Here is a 20,678-nt window from a genome sequence, read left to right on the forward strand (position 1 = left end):
TTGACTCCTAATCCTCCATCCTCCATCTCCTTCATGCTGGCATTATAGGCCTGTACCACCACACCTCACTTAAACACTCCTTAAAGATTACCTTTTTTGAATCAGAATCACAAAGTAAAATAAGACTTTGTGGAGTTGTGTCCTAGAGGAATAGTGGTTTCAGAAAAAAAAAAAGTATACTTTTTTCAGAAAAAAAAAGTGTACTTTTTTTGGGGGGGGTCGTTTTTTCCCTTAGTCCCAGTTGGCCTAGAACTCACTATGTAGACCAGGCTGGCCTCGAACTCACCTGCCTGCCTCTGCCTCCTGAGTGCTGGGACAAAGGGCATGTGCCACCATGCCTGGTGTGTACTTAATTTTCTTAAGAGTAAAGAGTATTTGATTAGAATTGAAAATTGTGTCTTGAGTTTTTAACAAATATTAACTAATAGCTGTTTATAGCTTGTAATCACTTTATTGCTTAAAGAAAATCTCTGCTTTCCTGCTCTAGCTCAGCTGTACTAAGGATAGCTCTGCTTGGTCAGTATCCTGCTCTGGTAAAACCCATTGGATTGTGACTACTATTAAACATTCTCCATTTGTGTTGAATATGAACTGTGATGTTGTTATCTGAAGTTCTACTTTTTTCTTTAGATTTCTTGTGCTGTGTTGGAACCTTTTGATGTGTGATCTCCACTAGGAAGTGAGATGCATTTTACTGGTGGCGGAGAGAAACCCTTGGTTCTTTTACCTCAGCAGACAGGAAGAAGTTGGCTTCTGGCCTTTCTAATAGTTAGGAGTAGTACCACTTTGCTTTGTTTTAAGAATGATTCCCAGTGGGACTCTCAAAGACAGGTGTCTGTCCAACTGCCTTGGCCTCTTGGGCACAGTTATACTGTTATACTCTCCCTCACAGTGTCCTACAGGACATTTCTAGGCATTTCTGTCCAGTCATGCAGCTAGCATGCCTGGGTATTAGTGCAAGGACAGGCATGTGTTGGAGGTAGCATGAGGAAAGCAGGTGGGCGTGTCTAACTGCAGCGCTGTTGCATGAGACTCCCTCCACCAACCCATACTCCTCCTTTCTGCACGTCTGAGGTCTGAGGCGTTAGCCCTGTACAAGATGTGAGCAGGTAGGAGGGAGCCCCAGTGACTGCTTGTGTGCACGTAATCTTAGCCTCCTAATGGTTATACTGCTTTTAAAGGTTTCAGGTCTGTGTAGCACATGATGGGACTCCACGAGTGTGGATCTATGGAGGCCTTGATTTTGGAGACCTCCACTTACAAGTAAGTAGCCTGGCTTCCCTGTTGGCCCCCGACTCCTAGGAGAGGCTCTGGATTGGTTTGGCACAGGTACAGAAGGTGTTGGCAGTAGTCTGTTTTGTTTTTACACTTTAGCAGGGCATAGTTTTTTGAACTCGGCTTTATTATCACTTTGGGGTCCCAGTGCCTAGCACAGGGCTGACCCAGAATGATGAGCACGCAGGTGAAGGGCACAGGGATGTGAGAGAGAATTGGCTGTGCATGTGTGCTCATGTGGGTGCCCTCGAAGGACATGGATAATCCTGTTCTGAATCCATCTCACTTGCCAGGAAGGCGCAGGAATGTGTTTCTAGAAGAAAAGGCCTGTCTGTCTTTGCTGATCCTACCCTGAATTATCTTCTCTCTCTTACCATTTGGCTGCCAAGGAAAATATTTGTAAGTTTTGTATTATCAATAGAAAATTAAAATGTCATATTGGAGATGTTAGTACTAAAGGGATTTCATCAGGTTTCTTTTGATTGTTTCTGCTTCACAATAAGTAGACATTTAAGGTGATGAAAGTGGGGAAATAGCTCAGTGAAATTTGTCCACTAAACTTTGAAATTAGTTGTTCCTTGAGTTCCATCATTTCTTCTGTTGTCTGTGGTCCTTGTAACCCTTGCTGAGTTTTCTTTCTGCAGTGTTAGCAGTGACTGGAACCGAAGGCATATTTTCACTCTTCCTGTTTTTTTTTAACAGGCATGTCCAGCTGCAGTGTGCAGGCTGCATGTGCCATAGGGTAGCCATGAAGGTAGCCTAACACAAAACCATGAATTTACTTAAAACAGGAGTTTTTTGTTTTGTTTTGGTAACTCAATTGCATGGTTCTTGAGCGTGAACTTGGTAGATCCAGTGTTAGGGTTGGACACACCTGCAGGACCATGCTGAAGAAGCAGAGTGTGCTCATCTGTACGCATTTAGAAACCCAGGAAAGCCTCTGTCAGATGATGGAATTCAAGGCTTTCCTTGCTGTGGTGCCAGCCAGATACTGGTGCTAAAGGCTCTGGATTAGCTCCCTTGTGAAAACTGCTCTTGCCAGGCCCTAGGAGAGTGCTTCCTCTGCTTCCCACTGATTACTTGTTCTGCCTCTTTTTAAGAACTTAATCCTACGAATGGAAACCTTCCTTCAACAACACCAATGTCGCCATCAGCCATCTCAACTCAGAACCTGGTCATGTCTTCGTCAGGTGTGGGTGGAGACGCCAGTGTCACACTGACCCTGGCTGATACTCAGGGAATGCTGTCTGGAGGCCTGGACACAGTTACACTGAACATCACCTCTCAGGTGAGTGTCCTTCAGAGAGGAATTCTAGGACCCTTTCAGAAGGCTTTATGAATTTATTCTTTTTTTTCTCTAAGTATATACTTTGTTTTCTGATTAAAGTAATTAATTATCAAGAGGGAAATTATGAACTGGTAAGAAGATTTCAAATGAAACTAGTATATATGAGTAGCAACTTAGATTGATTGTAGGCACCTGATGATAATCTAGTAAATTAGCTAGCATGTGCATGGTTCTTCCCTCTCCCTCCCTGATGCAGTTGTGTCCACAGGCTTCTCTCTCTCTCTCTCTCTCTCTCTCTCTCTCTCTCTCTCTCTCTCTCTCTCTCATTGCTCTTGGCCAAGGTGCTATCATTTGTTGCTATGTTCTCTTGTGGAAAGTTCACGTGAGCTTGGAGAGTGTGATTCCTTGTAATTTCTCCCTCAACGTAAGCCAAATAGACTGAAAATAATTGTTACATGCTGAAGTGACTGTCAGGCTATGCCATTTTTGTGGATTTCTGTAGCATTTCTCTGGCTGCTTATAAATTCTCAAGTCTGAGTTTATTGGATACTTGATTTTTTTGAATCAGGGCATTCTCATTAAGAATTCTTGATATTCACAACTAAACACAAGCAATTAACCAGTTACACTACATTTGAGTGTTTCTTTTAATGAAAAATTGTATTTTGGCATAATTGTAGACTTGCCAGCATTTGGAATAAATGACACAGAGAGATTCTGGGCCCTCCTCTGCCTAGTTCCACGGTGATATGTGTGTGGAGGTATGCACACGCCGTGGTGTATGTGTGGAAATCAGAGAACAACTTTGCAGAGTCAGTTGGTTCTCTTTTTCTACTTTTCTGTAGGTTCTAGCAGTTGAACTCAGGTCAGGCTTGTGTGGCAAGTACTTCACCAGTTGAACCATTTCTCTGGTCCCTGTCTTAGTAAAGAAGTGTGAATCACTAAGTCCAGTTTGATTGTCACCATTTTTCCAGGGAGTCGTGGATACCAGCAGAAATGTACCTGTACCTGATGTTCCTGTCAGCTTCCCTTTGTTAGTGTAGATGGGGATTTTCCCTGTGGTCCATGCTGATGCAGTAGACTGATACATGTATTACTAGTGGTTGGGGCCTGGACTGGGTATTTTCAAGTTCTTGGCCTCTTATCTAAAGAATTGAAAATAAGGCTTCACACAGATTCATAAAAGAAGCAAGATAACTTTATTTAGAGCTAAGTAGTAGTACAGATTATAGAGGGATATATTTGTCAAGGTTGACAGTGGGCCACATGAGTGAGAGAGCTCGGGGTCTCAAGCTATAGACTGGGGTTTCTTCATGGAGTCTAAAGGAGGGGCTGGTTACTAAACTAATAGTTTGGGTGGTTCTCTATTTTCAATGATAGATTAGTTCATATATTAATTTTTCCTACTATCATGTCCCTTCCCATAATGCATCTGATTTAAATATACATATGTCCAGTTATGCATAGGTATAAGATAGGTATAAATAGGGGATTTTCCTTAAAAGTTTACTAGAGGACACATATTTACCTTATTGGTTTGTTTTTCTTTTTTGGTCTTTTCGAGACAGGGTCTCTCTGTAGCACCAGCTGGCCTGGAACTCACTATGTAGACCAGGCTGGCCTTGAACTCACAGACACAGTGATCCAGCCACCTGTTTACCTGTTTCTGCCTCTCAGGTGCTGGGATTAAAGGCATGCACCACCACACCCAGCAGGTTTTACCATAGTGTATATGCACCTCAAACTGTTCAGGTTGGATAGGCTCTTCTAGAAACTGTCTGAATTTGATTGTGACCACGGGCAGGGAAACTTTCTTTATTGTTCAGAGATGGGAGTGCATATAACCTGATGTAGGCGGGGGTCAAGGGCGTTCTGAGGTTGCCAGGTGCATTGTTTGGAGAGGGGTGTATATGCATGGTGTGTGCAAGTGAAGGAACCAGGCTGCCGCCAAGTGCATTGCTAAGGGGCATAGTGTGTGTAACCAAAATCAGATAGGGTCCCAGGGTACTAAACTGTCCCCTGTATGTGCCCTGCTCGTATTGAAATACCTAATGGGCCTCATTTTACTTTAAAAGGGTGCTGATGGAAAGTAGAGTTCAAATCCACTTACAAATCCTTTTCAAGATCTCTACTGATCTTGTGGAATTTTGTTTCCCTGCCTGTCTTAGGTAGAGTCCTGTAACATGTAGATCTAAAATTCAGTGATAGATGAAATTTGCAACACACCAGCTCAGCTCCAGTTCTTTCCTGTTAGGGTCTTAGCTCCTGCTGCTCTCTTGTCACAAGGAGAGACCTTTTTCCCTCACCCCAGAAACCAGTGTCCCAGCCATAGTCTTTTATGGTCAGCTGCACTTTAACTGCACGTACAGTATTAGAATCAGTATTGATTTTAGCCACCCAGGTTGCTTGCTGATCCTTGTGTATAAGTTCAGCTCTTTTAATATGTATTGGGGTCTTTCCAGCTGCATCATGCCTACCCCATCCCACCCTGCTCCATCCTTATCCTCAGAGTCTCACAGCTGAGGGGCGCTAGAGTAGAAAAAAGACTCAAAGTAGTTTTATATCGTGTAACAGAATTGCGTATGTGCTTTAAAGCAAATGAACATTCTTTTTATATACATTTGGATGTGAAAAAACTATTAAGAAAATTTATATTCTATAAAATTCACATGTTGATTCAAAATGCACATTTTTATGGGTAATTTTATACTGTGCAGCCATAAAAATGAATGAAATCTTGTTTATTGAGATGGCCTGGCTGGCACTGGAGATGAATACATTGAACTGAGCCAGACACAGAGAAACAGATAACCCATGTTGCCACTTACATGTGGATCTAAGAACATTGACTCTTGGAAGTAGAGAAGGGTGGAGGGGATAGAGAGAAGCTAGTTCCTAGATGTCCAAATAGTCAACAGGAACAAGTTCTAATGTTGTGAGCAAAGTAGGCTGACCACCATTCCCAACAATTTATAGCTCAAAATAACCAGAAGAGAGGAGCTTGAAGGTTGCCAATGTAAAGAAAGACTGATTACCCTGGCATGATCATTATACATTGTATACCTATTCCAGGCATCACACCACACTCCAGAAGCATGCAAAGTTACTAGACTAAAAAATACCCACGTATAGCAGCATACACACAAGAAGAAAGGTAACTGCCCTGGATCCCAGAGACAGGGGTGGACCTCTTTCTTAATGTCCAGTGTCCTTTGTCTTAAGATTTGGTGCAATATAATGTCTTTAAAAAAAAAATCCCACATAGGTTTCTAAAGACGTATCCTGAGTGTTCAGTGTAGTATTTGTTTTCAGTAATATTTTAGAAATGGAATTGGACTGGAGGGATGGCTCAGCAGTTAACATTTACTGCTTTTGCAAAGGACCCGATTCAGTTCCTACCACCCACATCAGGGGACTAATAACTGCCTGTAACTCCAGTTCCAGGGAAAGCAATGTGCTCTGTCCTCTGTAGGCACAGATAACTTAAAAAAGTAAATGGAAATAGTTTGTGCTGAGTGCAGTGGTACATACATGTAATCCCAGCATTTGGAGGAGTTCAAGACAAAAGGTTCAGGAGTTCAAAGTCTCCTTGCTTATGTAGCCCACCCTTAGCTTTGTGAGACCCTGTTTCCAAAAAAACAACAAAAAAGGGAACAGCTTCAGTAGGGAATTAGGTAAATGTATTGTACACATACACATATACACACAGCATATATGTATAATCTAATGATTTTTAACATTTTCATAGAATTATGTCTTCTTGCCATAATCAAGTGTTAGGAGGAGTCATCAACCTGGAAAAGTTGGTGTCGTTGGCAGTCACTCCCATATTCTCTCCACCCAAGCCTTGCCTTATCCCTTATTTTGGCCCTCAATGTGAGGGCAGGCATGGTGGCAGGACCATGAGGCAGCTGGTCACATTGGGTCCCCAGGCAGGAAACAGAGAGGAGCTCTGGAACTCATCTTACTCTCCCCCTTTTATTCAGCCCCAAACCCCAGTCTTTTCAAGTAACCCAGTCTAGAAACTTCCTCATAGACATGCAGACTTGTTTCCTAGGTGATTCTAGATCCAGTCAAGATGACAGTCGGTATTAACCATTGCTCCTGCTCTGACCTCTAGCCTCTGTAATCATTTCTCTTTCTCTCTCTACAGGTTTGTTTGCTCTGGGTGTTCATGTAAATGCGGTCATAAATCGTATGGTCCTTTGCGAATGGCTTTTTCACTTGTATAGGTTTCCAAGTTTTACCCATATAGCATGTATCTGCTTCATTCCGTTGCTAACAATACTCCTTGATGTGGTTATGTCACAATCACACTCCTTTGCATGGACACCCTTCAGTCCATCTCTATACCCACTGACTGATGAGCATTGAGGCAGTTCCCACTTTTAGACTGTTATAAATAATGGTGCTGTGGCCATCTGGAGGGTTCCAGGTGGATCTGGGCTTTCATTTTTCTTTGGTTGTAGGGTCATATGGTGAATATTGATTTCCAGAGTGATTGTGCCATAAAAGTTACTTTTTTATTTTTCTTTTAAATATATGTGTATGAGTGTTTTGCCTGCATGTATGTAAGTGCACCTATGTCATGCCCAAAGAGGTCAGAAGAAGATACCAGCTCCTCTGGAACTGGAATTACAGATGGTTGTTAACTACCATGTAGGTACTAGGAACCAAACCCTGGTCCTCTGCAAGAGAAGTCAGTGCCCTTAACCACTGAGCCATCCCTCTAGTTCTCATAAAAGGTCTTTTTTTTTAAAAAAAAATTACATTTTTATTTATTTGTTTTGTATATGTATGCGTGTATGGCACACATGTGGAGGTAGAGGACAGTTTGTTCAAGTCTTTCTCCTTCTACCATGTGGATCCTGGTGATGGAACTCAGGTTGTTTTGCTTGGTGGCAGATACCCTTACTATCTTGTTGGTCCTAAAAGGTCTTGTAAAAAATTACTTAATTTGATAACGTGACAACTTCTAAAGTGATAATAATCTTTTGCTAGGGTCAGCAGTTCCCGGCGTTGCTCACGGATCCCTCTCTCTCAGGCCAAGGTGGAGCAGGTTCACCGCAAGTGATTTTAGTGAGCCACACTCCTCAGTCGCCATCTGCTGCTGGTGAAGAAATAGCTTACCAGGTAATGGCACCCACATTACTCAGATAGGGTATCCAGGAATGGTGGAAGAGGGTCATGCACAGTGCTCTGGTCTCTTGCAGAGGACCAGGGTTTGGTTCCTAGGACCAGGGGATGGGGTAGCCTCTGAAGAATAGTCCCCTGCCAAACCCAGAGCAGAGGTGCTGAGCACTTTGTGGGCCTGGAGGATGATGGCTCTCATACCTTGGTCAGTAGAAGGTGTGACTTAGTACCACAAATAGTAATGTGAAGTTAACTTGCTCCAGTGTCTGCTGTCTGCCTCCAGCTTAGACTTCTTATGGCTCTTTACTGTGTTTATTAGTTCCTTGTGTATATTTTCCTGGACTACTTACTGATTCTTTTATGTCTTCCTATAATTCTTCATGTACGTATACCTGTACGTGAACAGGTGAGACCTTTCTCTAACTTGACTAGTCTTTTTTTTAAAGTAAATGTTAGCCTAGATGTAGAAGAATCTACAAACTTTTTTCCTAAGACTTTGCTGAGTCAGAATTAAAATACAGATGACTGGTGACTTCTCAGTTTGGAGAGCACTAAATTTTATGTTTGAGCATTCTTAACAAGTAAGCCTTCAATTAGTTACCAGTTTTTTGACAGAACAGGGACTTCTATTTTTTCAGGAAGGGACTAGGTGTCAGCAACACCAGGGATTTCCCCAGTGCTTCAGTGACTAACACTGCATTTGAGTATGTGCAACTAATTCATTTGTGTCTGCTATCGCCAAAGACCACACTTAGGTTCCAGAACCCACTGCAAAGACTCACAGGATACGGATCTGGTATAATTGTGTTACTCAATGTCCTGTTGTCACAGTGGAATGATACAAATTAGAAATAGCAGAGGGAAAAGGCAGGAGAGACTCAGGTCCAGCACCCAGGTCTAGTTGTATGCCCCAGTGGAGTGTCCCAAGCAATGCTGATTGTCCCAGCAGTGACATAACAGCACCTGCAAGTGTTGGGTAGGTAGGCATGGAGTACTCCTGTGGTTGGCTGGCACCACTTGGTACCCACCTCCAGGTCAACAGAGGCAGGCCCAGATCCCTAGGCTAACAAAACCAGGCATTCACCACAAGTAACACTGATAGCACAACTGCCTGGCATGGCCAAAGACCTGGATATCAGAGTGCACGCTTACATGGCAGAATGGTCCTAGAGCTTCCAGGTTATGTCCCAGGAATCTTTTCTTTAATATGTGCTCTTGGGTGTTTTGTACACATTGGCTGCTAGATAAAGCACTGACTTTTTGACCATCACTTCACTTTTTCATTCTCTTCTTTGACTTCTGCTATGAAACCTTTCTAATCTGAATTTCTAAGCTCCTAATTCAATACCAAGGCATATCTTACCCACTTCCTGTTTAATGTGACTCATAAACACAATTGCTTTGCTATTCTTCAGTGTGTGGCTTTCTTCATCATTCAGTTTCATATAGCCCTGATCCTCATGAGCACTCTTATATTAAGATTAGTTTGAAGTTTCCCTACTCCGTTTGAGTAGTAGATGGTAATGTAGTGACCTAAATACCAAAACTTGATCTAGCTTGTGACTTTTTCCCCCTAAATTTAAAAGGAGGTAGGTAGTTAAATACTAAAATGAGGTAGGTAGTTAATTTGCATAAGTGATCAGTTAGCAAGGGTGTTCTCTTAGGTGTTTTCTGTGAGTTCTCAGTACTGCCCTGCCACTGTCAGTGGCGTATAATTGGTGTTGGAGCCCTAGTGCTCTGCGAATGCACAGGGTTATTTCCTCGAGGCCTCTAGGCTGGAGGTCAGCCTACCTGGCTCTGCTTGCCCCCAAGCCTTTGGCAGGAAGCTGTGAAGGTGATGAGGAACTCTGGCCTTAGCTTTGGCCGTATGCTCTTCCCTATGCCAGTGCATTCTAGTTGTGTGTGTGTGTGTGTGTGTGTGTGTGTGTGTGTGTGTGAGTGATTGTGTATGTCTGTGTCTGAGTGTGCAGTTATAAAAATCACTAGAATATTAGAGATTTTGTTCCCCACTAGCTGTAGAAGCCAATGATTCAGAAGTCTTAACTTTGGACATAGTCTGCTTATTCTTGGTTATGCTGACAGTTATTTTACATGAAGGATCAGAAAATACCATTTTCCCTATGGCTTGCCACATATTTACGTTGTCTTTTTCCTTCTGGTCTTTTCTGTTCTGTTTTGTTCCTTTTAACTTTTTTCCACTGTGATTTTTTTTTTTTTTTTTTTTTTTTGGTTTTTTTGAGACAGGGTCTCCCTGTAGCCCCAGTTGTCCTGGAACTCACTATGTGGACCAGGCTGGCCTTGAACTCACAGAGATCCTCCTGCCTCTGCCTCCCAAGTGCTGGGATTAAAGGCGTGCGCCACCACAGCCAGCTTTTCTGCTTTTTTTTTTTAAATTGTAGCACAAATTAATAGCACCTTTTGGGGTAGTATCTTTCTTTAATACGTACCCAATTCCGTATGTTCCAGTGTTTTGAAAAAGTATTTGCTAAACAGAAATAAAGATGTTGGCAGGTCACATAAATTTTCTTTATAATGGCTTTGTTAAATCATTACCTATCTCTAAAATTAGAGTCTGTTGTTTTTTTTTTATAGTCTCCTGCTCTATTTGCTATTTTTCTAAGTGCTAGTGGCATCCATGAAATTGACTTGGACACCTATACATCAATTGGGATCCATAATTAGTTGAAACAAAAGCTAAGTGTTTGTCTCTCCCTCCCCTTGTGGGCCATTGGACTCCGACCCACGAGAAAAAGGGAGCAGAAGTGATGAACGGGGTCAGGACGACCAGTGAGCACAGACGGATTCTGGGGAGTCAGATTCAGTGATACAGCTCTGTTTATTCAGTGGGGGTCAGGGAAAAATATAGTGTGGAGGCAGCAGCCAAAGCTTCAGCTGATAGGTGTTCATCATATGCTTTATTTACATGTGGTAGGGGGATCCTATCATCTGGCTATAGGGCAGTGCCTAATTATCATATAGAAAAAACCTGGGGGTGGTTTTATTGCAGGTAATTATGAAAAGGTCATGTTCCAAATAAGGTCAGGCATCCGTACTTGGAGGCACTTTCCAGGTAAGGCAGAGAGCAGGAGGCCCCAGCTGAGAAAGGGAGTCCTCCATATAGCGCTGAGTTCCTTAGAGCTATCCGGACATGGTGGACTACAACCTTAGCATCAGGGTCCCCCAACATCTCCCCGTTTTGTTTTATAATGGAGAAGTGTCATCACAAGCTTTAAGAGCCAACTCATGTATCTCAGGAGAATCCAAAGTCTGATAATTGACCATGACCTGATTGGTAGCAATTTTTGCAATGGTAATAATTTGTTGGCAAAGAAATTGTATGAAACCGGGAGCAAACATCAAAATAACATACACCATAACCAGGGGGCTAACAAAGGGTGCGAGCCATGAAAACAAGGGGTTACTAAACCAACCTAATTGTTCGATGGGTTGAAATCTTGAAAATAGATCATTACAAAGTTTTTTGAGAGTATTAACATTGGTCTCTACAACATTTGATTCATTTACAAAAAAACCAGCATTCCTCTCCCAATACTAGTCATAGTTCATGGAAAATACTTGCTATGTGCCAGGTGTATGTAGTCTCAGGACCCTTTATATATATATATATGCTGCATCTGGTCATCAGCAGCCCTGATGGTGGGACTTCATGATTCCTCATCATTGAACTCAGCTCACAGTGGCCAGAAGGGCAGTACTGAAGCTAGGCCGAACCTAGTAGGCTACAGTCACAAGCTCCCTTGTCAATCAGTGTTCTTATCCAGTGCATCCCAGTGATTCTTAGCTATGTCTTCTGGCCTCATTGAATGCCAAAGGTGCCCCTGCAATGAGGTGGCCAGCTGCATCCATGTTAGGCAGCGCTGCCATTTTCTTGCTTGTCTGGCAGTTTGCAGACCACACTCCTCTAGTAATCCAGAACTCCTTTCTCCAGGTGACTGATGTCTCTGCCCAGCTGGCCCCCAGCAGTCAGCCTGAGAAAGACAGTCCTGTACACCAGTGCCTGGATTGCGAACGTGCCTTCTCATCAGCTGCAGTGCTCATGCACCACAGCAAAGAGGTGCATGGCAAGGAGCGTATCCACGGCTGCCGGGTCTGCAGGAAGGCCTTCAAGCGTGCTACACACCTCAAGGTACACCCTGGGGGCAGCAGGCAACCCACAGCTATGGGTACCTACAATGCTTCTAACAACAGTAAGAGGTGACTGACACATTTCAGTCAGTGCTGTAAGTGGATTTACCATGAGGAATCAAACTCTCATGGTTGCTGGCACCTGCAGTGTGACAGGACGTTCCCTAAGATAGTAGGTACCCAATAAAACTGTGTGGTTGCCTCAGAAAAGCTCTCCCCGCCCCCGTCCCAGATGCACACATGTAGTGTTCTTCATCTAGTAACCTATTGGGAGAGGTAGAGGATAAAGGACAAGCATCCCTTCGGGGGCCGTTCTTGGACATGGTGGGAGGAATGAACAACCCTGGGAAGCAATTTCAGGTGTGGCCCACAACCTTCAGTCTGGGACCTGTCTTCCTGATTTTGCCTTTCCGAAACCTAGAAGACAAGGACTTGCCATTTAGTCATCTGTTGGTACAAATTCAGAAGTGTATGCTATTCAGGATGTGGTGTGAACAGTGAGAGTACTGTTGTCTTTACCCGACTCTGCTGTTCACAGGGAGTGCTCCCAAGGGCCGTGTCTCCCAGTCTCTAAGGAAATCTAGCTGTCTCCCATGTGTTTCAGTCTTTCATTTACTCAACACATATGCAGGAGCTCCCTACAGAAAGCAGATATGCCAGTGTCTGGTGACAGAGCAGCAGAGCCACCCTGGCTGGTCCATCCGACTTGAACACCCAGTTCAAGTGAGCCACTGATTTCCAATGTAGCAAGGCCTATGTGGTCTGATGGAAGAATGCAGCTCGTTGGTGGGTCTTTAGACCATCAGCTTCAAGTAGCAGCTGTACTGTACACACTGCTAATGTAACAACTTTCCTTCTCTGGAAATGGGATGTGTAGTTACAACAGAGTCCTTCCCAACACGTTGCCTGTCCTACCCACTTCTGCCCTTCAAGCATCAAGTGTCTGCAGTGTGTGAAGTCAGTAGTTCCAGATCCCCAGAATGCACAGTGTTCCCATGGCTATAAGTATGACACACGTGGAATAGGAAGAGTCATCTCCTGGTGTTGATGATAAGCACATTGAGTGTGAAGTTACTGCTGAAGTCCCCTGCCCTGAAGCCTGGCTGGAAGTCCTCCTGGCCTTTGGCATCTAGGCTGCTTTGGACAGTCTTCTCATCTGCTGTCCTGACGTTCCTTGTAGGCTATCTGGGTACGGTTGCGTGCTACTTGACTCTGTGATGTAGGTGCAAACACTGTAAGCATTTATTTCTCTCTGAATCCTGCTTTAGGACAGAGGGTCATATAAAGACTACTCTATCAGGATAATTGTACACCTTGTAAAACTTTGAAAATAGCTTCAGTTCCAGCCTCAGGAGCCCACAGCTCATCTGTCATAGCTCTGAGAAAACCCAGATCACACAGGTGCAGAATTACTGAGAGGTCGAGTCACATACTTTTGCAGTTACCTGATGCTGGCAGAAGACTTGGGGATGCATCATGCAGCATTAGTTGTGTAATTGGTAGAACCTACCCAGAGCTACAGGTGTTTTGTGAGAGTTGCTGAGACAATCTCTATCTCCCTGGACTTTTAGGCCCGGAGGGGACAGAGAGGCTTCATGGGGCTCCTCACTGAAGTTGCTGTGTGAGGGTCACAGTCTCCCTGAGCCATCATTGCAGCCCGAGGAGGGAGATGCTGCTGCTCTTGTGGATATGGAGCTGCCAAAGCCATGGCCCCTCACCCTGCTGTCACTGCTGATGGGCTACAGGCCCTGAAAACGCAGTCTGAGGTCAGCCTTGAGGTTGGCCTTGGCCGCTGCTTAGATTTGCATGATGGTTTGTTTTCCATTTCTGTTTCAGATCTCAGTTTCCATTAGGGTCTAACATGCTCTGGTTTCTGTGTGTTCTTCCAGGAGCACATGCTGACACACCAGGCGGGCCCCTCGCTCAGCTCTCAGAAGCCCAGGGTATTCAAATGCGACACTTGCGAAAAGGCATTTGCCAAACCAAGCCAGCTGGAACGGCATAGCCGCATTCATACAGGTAGTTAGAAGTGATGCAGTCTCACTTTAATAGTCTTTGAAGTACATGATTATTGCTAAGAAGAGCTCAATGTACTAATATCCACATGGGATGTTATTTACGAGCAAGGCCCACATGTTCTACTTTCCCCTAACTTTTGATCAACTCACCATCTTAACTCACTTTTTTACTTGAGATTTTGCTGTTCTCGTTGTGACCAGGAAGATTCAGAATGATGAAGTAAGGGCTCTGCGGGCAGGGCCTCCTTCCCTCCCTCTGTTTAGGAAGTTGGAGCATGACTCTCCAGGCTGCCAGGCCTACCTGCTTTGCTAAGCCTTGCCTATTTGTGGACTTTGCTCCCAACACATTTCTTATCACTGCATCTGCTCAAGCCTCTTGTCAGAGGAAAAAACAAGCAAAGAAACAAGCTCTCCCCAATCTTGGCACAGTAGAGTGCTCATAATCTCTGCACTGGGGAGGTGGAGGCAGGTGGATACTGAGGCTTACTGACCAGCCAGCCTAGCCTATTTGGCAAGTTCAAGGCTAGTCAGAGACCCTGTCTCAAAATACAAAATGACACCAGAGGGTGTCCTGACCATACATGCACATGCACATACTCATGTGCACCTTCACATACATGTATAAATGCTTCTATTTGATTTTTGAAAATTAATGTGTCTGTTTCTGAGTTTTTCCACTTTTCCCTCTGTAATTGAGGCACTGTGTTAACAATGTTTGACAGTACTTTCTATAGCTGTTAAAATGGTAAGTAGTAACTAGCTTACATTTTAAGGTTTTTTTTTTTTTGGCTAGAAAACCATTGAACTCTCTGGTCAGCTTGATGGCACATTGCCTTATACTCTCTAACATTTATTGTTGATACACCCTATATTATGTTCTCATTTTTGAGTGGAAATACTGGCTCAAATGTGGGGATTGAGCACTCAGCACATGCCCTGAGAAGGGTATGAAGGCAGCATGCTTTGTGCCCTGCTGTTCTTCTCTGCTGTGGTCAGGCCAGTGTCTTAGACTGGAAGTGCTTCTCCCCACAGCTGCTCTCATCCGTGACAGCAGGAATGTTGTTTCTTAAATGTATTTTAAGTCCTAATAAACTGGCTAAGATTTTAAACTGTGCCATGGTGGGAGTTATGTAATTGTCTTTTATTCCATAGCAGATGCAGCAGCTTCTAATAGATCATCATTGCAGCTGGGCTGGACTACACTGCTCCCTGCTCAGTCTCACCAGGCGGAGTCAGGCACCAGCCCTTTGCTTATGTGTTCTGGACAAGAGTCCATTTCTAGCTTTTCCAGGAGATTGACAGAACACAGCTTCCATTCGTGTGAGCTGCTTCCAGCCAGAGAAACTGCTTTGAGGGGCTTTGCAATTAATTGGGGCCTATCTGCCACCTTCCTCCCCCACAGAAGCTGCTGCTAAACAGCCTCTCTTCATCATTGCAGCCCCAAATTACCTCATTCACTCAGCAGGACTGGGGCAGAAGATTTCATTCTACCCTAAGCTACTGAGAAACAAAGCTGCACTTGCCATGGTCACTAAAGAGAAGAAAACACAGAGCCAGGGGAACATGTGGTCAGAGCAGCAGTGTGGGGCCCTGGTTGTCAGGAGCAGTCTGGGAAGCCTTGTAGGGAAGGGCCCTGATACCAGAGCAGCAGGCCACCAGGCAGAGGAGATGGGGAAGAACTTGCAGGTAAAGGAGAAAAGCTGCACCACACCCAGGGGGCACAAAGATAGCTTGGTGGGCAGGGGATTGCACCCAGGAGGCAGGACAATCATGTCCAGCCAGCTGAGATAGTGAGATCTGGTGGCATTCATCTAGGTAGCTCCCAGCATGTGTCAGGCTTGGCAATTCTTTCCGGTTATGTGTCCACCTGAAAGTTTCAATAGCATTTAAATTTTTTCCAGTTTATTTTGTTTGAGACAGAGTTTATGTAACTCTGGCTGGCTTGGAACTCACTACGCAGACCAGAGTGACTCAGAGATCAACCTGCCTCTGTCTCTTGAGTGCTGAATTAAAGGTGCCTAGCACAATAGCTTTTTTTTTTTTTTCTTGTCTTTTTGAGACAGGGTCTCCCTGTAGTCCTGGCCTGGAACTCACTATGTCGACCAGGCTGGCCTTGAACTCACAGAGATCCACCTGCCTCTGCCTCCTGAGTGCTCAGATTAAAGGTGTGCGCCACCATACCCGGCTCACAATAGCATTTTTAAAGATTATAGAAAATCATATTTTTAGTAAGTGGATTTGCTATTCTCATGTCCAACTATCTTTTTCCCATATGACACAAAATGTATTAGAGACATTTTATTTAAATCATATGTGTTCTATTTCTGTGACTCTCAACACTTAAATTTTTTTTGATTTATTTTTATTTTATGTGTATGAGTGTTTTGCCTGCATACATGTAAGTGTACCATGTGTATCCAGTGCTTATAGAGGCCAGAAGATGGCATTGGATCCCTTGCAACTGGAGTTACAGATGGTTGTTAGCTGCCATATGGGTGCTGGGAATTGAACCCTGGTCCTCTGCAGAGCAGCCAGTGCTCTTAACCCCTGAGCCATCTCTCCAATCCCTCTTAGTACTTTTGGATTAAGGTTTCATTTTGTGCCTCAGCCTGGAGTGGTTTTGCCAGTGCTAGTCAGTGCTCTGGTGGTGGCACAAGGAACGTCACTGTTGTTTTTTTTCAGCATTGCACTGTGTGGAATGAATGATGATGTGCCCTGTGCTGACGTTACAGCCTTGGGAGTGACGTTGTCTGTATCATGCTTTGTGCACGCAGGGGAGCGGCCGTTCCACTGCACTCTGTGTGAGAAAGCCTTCAACCAGAAGAGCGCACTGCAGGTTCACATGAAGAAGCACACGGGTGAGCGACCCTACCGCTGTGACTACTGCGTCATGGGCTTCTCTCAGAAGAGCAACATGAAGCTGCACATGAAGCGGGCACACAGCTTTGTGGGTGAGAAGCCTATCCTACACTGTGAAGTGGTTAGGTATCTTCTGGGTGTGACTGCAGTTTACAGAGAAGTCAGGTCGAGGCAGAGTAGGGTTGGAAGCCTGTGCTGTGCCTCCCTTCTCCTCCAAGCCCTCCCCTTTTCCTCTTCCTCTTTTCTTCCCTCTGCTTTTCTTTTTTTCTCCCCCCCAGTTCCTTTCTCCTTTGTTCTTTTTCCCAGGACAAAGCCTTACTATGTAGCTTGGGTTGGCCCAAACAACAATCTTCTTTAGTCTCCCAAGTACAAACACTTCAGGCCTTTACCACCACACCTGGCTTTGGATAGCGCTTTTTATAGTAAGTGGTCAGTGCCAAGCAACAGAACAACATGGCTGTCTATCAATCAGTCTTTCTGAGGGCCCTTTCTCTGCGGTGTGTAGGTCAAAGGCTGCCTTGTGTCAGTCTGAAGCCTGCACAGAGGCAGGTGGGATCTGCAGACTCCATGCTGAGCACTCTTGCTCCATTCTGTCTACTCAGCCCAGGCCACAGGGACCTTGTGTTCTCTCCGGCCTACTAACATTGATGCCACCAGGATTGGATTTAGAGGGTGTGAGGTCCTCCTTGTTTGCTGCTGTGGCACAGTGGAAAGGTGGCACAGCAGTAGGGTTTTTATTTAAGGAAGTAACTAGCCTAGGCCAGGTTGCACCAGTAGCAGTAGCTACACAAAGAAGGGGCGTAAAATGATCAGAGTCAAGCCCGGGTGGGCAGTTGGTTTTACAAGTGTGTGTTTTGAGTCCATTTGGTTGTGAGAGGGTAGGTTCAGTGAGTGAATGTAAGTACCCTTCATGTTGTTAGTGGGGTTGTTTCCAGATGTGTCTGGGAAGCCCACCAGATAGAACTCTGTACTATGGGAGGGAAGGTCATTGTCCACAGCAATACCTGCATGCTGTTAGAGAAGTTGTCTGTGGTGTGGGCATTAACAGTTGCTCATCACTGATTCTGTATTGGCACAGTCCTCATGGTATGGGTGCCCACATCACAGTGACTGCGACAAATCAGACTTTTACCTGGGGTTGGGGATGCAGCTGACAATACAGCATTTGCCTGGCATGCATGAGGCCTTGGACTCTGTCCCCAGCACCACACATTGAGAAATAGTTTACCTGACTCAGATAATTCCTTTTTCTCTGAGATGGAAAGAAAGGCAGACGTTTTTAGTCTCTAGTTCTTAGGTATTCTTGTTTAAGTGTGTTTGCTGGCCTGCTTCTGAAGATCTGAGGCCTGCTTTCTCTTTGCTGCTGCAGGAACCTTGCAGGCAGCCACTGTGGTCCAGGAGCAGGATGGGGAGGACCTGAGGACCCTCCACCTGGAGGAGGTGCAAGAGGCGGCGGGCGAGTGGCAGACCCTCGCTAACGTGTTCTGATGCCGTAGAGGGGGCCCAAGAGGGTTCATGAAGCTAGCTACACCTGTGAAGATCAGAGCACTCAGAGTTTCTGTTTTAAAACTTCAAGTGTTGAAAATCTACCACAATAGTTTTTTAGCTAAAATTATTTAAAGAATCATTGTCATTCAGAGACTTACAGAAAAGAACTGGGAAAAGTATAAACACACTGTTCTCACTTTCTACAAATCATTGAGCTTGGGCACTCCTGGTCAGTTCCATCTTCTCATGGCCAGTGTATGTCGTTAGCAGATGAGCTGGATCTTAATATCATTGCAGTGTGATTTGTGTTATCCAAAGACAAGTTAACATGGAAAAACACGTATGATAGGTGCATGAAGTTCAGAAGTGGTGCCATCATTCACAAGGATGTTTTTCCACTTTTTACTCTGCATTTTGAAAAATTAGTAGCAATCAACTCTTTTTAGCCCACTCTAAGTTCGAGTAATGAATGCCTTGAGAGATGGCTGGACCACTTCTCTCTCCATCAGATACCTAATCCCTAGCTAGAAGAACACAGAAGCTGGCACCAGCAGAGTCACGGAGGGAATCTGACCTGTAGTCGAGGCCCAGCTACTCACACGGATGTCCACATGCTTGCTGCATGAATCTGTCCAGGCACATGGGTTAGATCACTGCAGAAGCACAAGCCATACCCTGTGAACAGGAATGCCAGTTGTCTCCTAAGGGACAGTCGCTGTTCCTGTCCACCTCAGTAAATTTATCTGTAGTTTAAGGCTAAGGTCTCACAAATCCCTGCGACTTTCTCCTTGTGTGAGGTGGTGTCTTTATTTCAGGGAATTCCTTAGTGTCATCAGCAGTGCCACACAAGACATATCCCGAACCAAATTCCTCCCGTGCTGAGCATGCGTGCACCGCAGCATTCCAAAGACGGAAGGTTCCCCACTTCGTGTTGATTCCCTTGAAACTATTTATATATTCTATATGTAAATATCTGTGTACATAGGCAGATGTATGAGCCTCTGTGTGGCTGAGAAGTATATTTTGTAAATAGAAGCACTGGTCCTCATCAGAACGCGTCTGAGGCCACTTCCTGGTGAGCTTCAGACCGGGTCGTGTTCGCTCTGTTAATAAATGGACATCTTTTTCACTGTGACATAAAGCTGGGCTCTATTTTTTTTTTTCTGAAAAAAAATAATTGCCTTTATTTTGTCTCGTTGCCTCCTTGGTTTCAGAAGAGAGCAGTTTTACTATAAATATTATATGGACTTGTTCACCAAGAGGAGCGCATCTCAGAGTCCTGAAGAGAGACATTTCACTGTTACCTTGAAAGGGCATCTTTTGATTTTGTTCATTTTTGTCATCTGTATATAAGTAATATTGAGTGACATGAAAACTTTTGTTTGTGAAAATATTTAAGTCAGAGAACTGTTAAATATTATTACCTTTTTTTCCAAACTGATTTGTGTATTGTATATTTTTTTAAAATGAAAAAAGCCTTACTTGACTTTTTGTGATACTGAACTTAAGAACTCCGAGGCTCCCTGAATGTCAGTGTGCAAACCTGGCTGTGGTAAGTGTTTTCAGAATAATTGTAATCGTGCGAGAGTTTTAAAGGCTCTGCTATTCATGCACTTTTTCTTTTATAATTTTGTATTAAAGTGTTTTAGAAATGTTAATTTTAGTGAAAAAATATCCCCACAATTGAAATTATTGGAATTAAAATTTTGGTCTCACTGGGTTATTTATTTTGCTTTCAGCATTAAATGTCATCTCAGGACATCTATAAAGAGGTTACTTCCTGGTTGTGTATGAGTGCAGGCTACTGGCAGGAGGTCAGCTGCCTTCCTAAGAAGTCTTTCTTTCTCAAATGAATCTGAAGCCTGCTTTTATTTTATTTTATTTTTTTTTATAAAAACTACCAATAATCCATTGTGTCTTTTCTCAATTTATTAGGAAGCAAATATGACATTGATGTATTTTGATTTACTTACATCAAAGCTGCTTCTTTGCAAACATTCCTTGAAAATACAAGGTTTTAAAAAGATAACTCACTTGAATCTTTGTGGTTTACAGGTTGGTCTTTGTATCTTAATATTTGATTAAAATATTGTTTTAGGAAAGTGATTTCTAGCCTCATGTATAACCAGGGTTTTGAGGATAGAGAACTGTATTTTTAGAACTATCTCTCCATAGCATATCTGTTTTGAAATAACTAAATGCAAAATGATGTTAGGAAATGTGTTTTGTTGTTTTTTTTTAAGTTTAAAACATATTTCAGATAGACTAGTTTGGTGGGGAATTCATTTCAATTCAGGTATTTTTAGCAGAAAATAAAGTTGCTGTGGTATTTCCTTTACCTGGGCAAAGTCCAGAGAACACATATCCTCTGGGTGTCAACCTGAAGAACTTTGACCTAACAGTCGGATGTGGCCCGTGACAGTAAACCCTGTGCCTAGCCCAGTCTTGTGGGTTCCACCGCACTCCTCAGC

At 43.8% G+C, this 20,678-nt stretch overlaps 1 protein-coding gene and 1 pseudogene across 1 annotated transcript in view; both read left to right on the top strand.

Moving 5' to 3' along the window:
* The window catches only part of Znf236 (zinc finger protein 236), a 123,773-nt gene extending 104,711 nt beyond the window's left edge, over positions 1 to 19,062 (top strand). Inside the window, exons 27-32 of the mRNA XM_017802605.2 lie at positions 2,376 to 2,563; positions 7,565 to 7,696; positions 11,646 to 11,843; positions 13,732 to 13,861; positions 16,635 to 16,811; positions 18,089 to 19,062. Of these exons, the coding sequence (XP_017658094.1) occupies positions 2,376 to 2,563; positions 7,565 to 7,696; positions 11,646 to 11,843; positions 13,732 to 13,861; positions 16,635 to 16,811; positions 18,089 to 18,207 (944 nt within the window). The 3' untranslated portion in view covers positions 18,208 to 19,062. The remainder of the gene's footprint in view (positions 1 to 2,375; positions 2,564 to 7,564; positions 7,697 to 11,645; positions 11,844 to 13,731; positions 13,862 to 16,634; positions 16,812 to 18,088) is intronic.
* Positions 5,643 to 5,801, top strand: LOC115067286 (annotated as a pseudogene).
* Positions 19,063 to 20,678: the final 1,616 nt, after the last annotated feature.

Source organism: Nannospalax galili, unplaced genomic scaffold (assembly GCF_000622305.1).
Source record: "Nannospalax galili isolate Female #2095 unplaced genomic scaffold, S.galili_v1.0 scaffold243, whole genome shotgun sequence".
Taxonomy (NCBI): domain Eukaryota; kingdom Metazoa; phylum Chordata; class Mammalia; order Rodentia; family Spalacidae; genus Nannospalax; species Nannospalax galili.